At 68.6% G+C, this 1,213-nt stretch overlaps 1 protein-coding gene across 1 annotated transcript; it reads right to left on the bottom strand.

The window, feature by feature from the left end:
- Nucleotides 1–399: 399 nt before the first annotated feature.
- EMIHUDRAFT_259301 (hypothetical protein) lies at nucleotides 400–762 on the bottom strand (the record flags this gene model as incomplete). The annotated part of the gene is made up of 1 exon (XM_005757890.1): nucleotides 400–762. One exon carries the CDS (start codon nucleotides 760–762, stop codon nucleotides 400–402), a length of 363 nt encoding a protein of 120 aa, XP_005757947.1.
- Between the last annotated feature and the right edge of the window lie 451 nt (nucleotides 763–1,213).

The raw sequence follows: 1,213 nt of genomic DNA, 5'->3' as shown, positions 1-1,213 counted from the left end.
TGGTGACGAGGCAATCCGGCTTGGTCGCGGGCTTGCCGACGGCAACGCGCGGCGCGGCGTCGCTCCTGGCCACCACCCACCACTCGGCGACCGCGCCGCCGGGCCCGCCCGTCACCGTGAAGCCGAAGCTCCCCTCCACCTTGGCGGGCAGCCGGGGCTGCGTCCGCAGGTTGGCCGCCATGCGAGCGAAGACTGCGTCGCTCTCGAAGCCGGGCGGGGTGCCCACGATCGCGTCGCCCGCGCGCCCCGCTGCGCCTGCCGCCGCGCCGGCGCCAGCGGCTGCAGGCGCGCCACCGCCGGACGGCGTGGCGGCGGCGCCAGCGGCTGCAGGCGCGCCACCGCCGGACGGCGTGGCGGCGGCGGCAGCGCCGCGCTTTCTGGCTGCTGCCGTGAGCCCGGCTAGCTTCTGGGCCAGCCCGATGTTGCCCTTGATCTGCGGCGGCGCGGCGCGTCGGTGAGATGGGAGGGCGTGGCGGCGGGAGGCGCGTGGCGCGGCGCCTTCATCTTGCCGCTCATGTACGCCGTGGTGCCGTTGAGCGTGCCAGCGTAGAGCTTGAGAAAGTCCGGCTCGCTCATGGTAATAGTGGCGTCCGGCGCAGACGCCCTGCCCTCCGCGATGCTGCCCTCGCTGGTGCAGTCTACCGTCCACGATACAGAGCCAAGCTCGAACTGGAGCACTCCGCCGACCTTTGAGGCGAGCGTGGCGTCGGCCTGCATCGCCTTCCCGATGGCGTCGAACGCCTCGCTCGCCGATGCAGCCATGCCTTGCGTTCTGCAAGAGGAATAAGAGAAATCGCTGCGGCACTCGGGTTGTCCGTTTTCTTTCTTTCTTTTAAGCGATCCCACGACAGCGGTTGTGGGGACTACGCATTGCCGCTTGCACCTGGCACTGGCGCAGACGCGGGGGAGGCTGAGGGCCCAACTTCAGAATCGTGCTTTTTTGGTGAGGGACCAAAGCGCGAAGGACCACTTTTGGGTTAGGGACGCGGGCGACAGGTTAGGGACCGATCGCCGCCGCATACGCCAGCGGACGGCCACCATCGGTGTTTTTGGCTTCGCCACCGTTCAAAGCGTGCGCAATGCGCTCGCCGACATCAAGCGAGCACGCCTGTCCGACGAGCGGCTTGCTGTGCGGACGGCTTCTTGTGGCTCTCGTCGAGAGCGTTTTGCGACCCGGCGGGTGGGAGAATATGTGTCGTCTGATGTGTCACTG

The sequence above is a fragment of the Emiliania huxleyi genome (genome assembly GCF_000372725.1).
Source record: "Emiliania huxleyi CCMP1516 unplaced genomic scaffold EMIHUscaffold_8973, whole genome shotgun sequence".
Taxonomy (NCBI): Eukaryota; Haptophyta; order Isochrysidales; family Noelaerhabdaceae; genus Emiliania; species Emiliania huxleyi.
The sequence above is the reverse complement of the archived record's forward strand: the minus strand, read 5'-3'. Positions and strand labels throughout refer to the sequence as shown.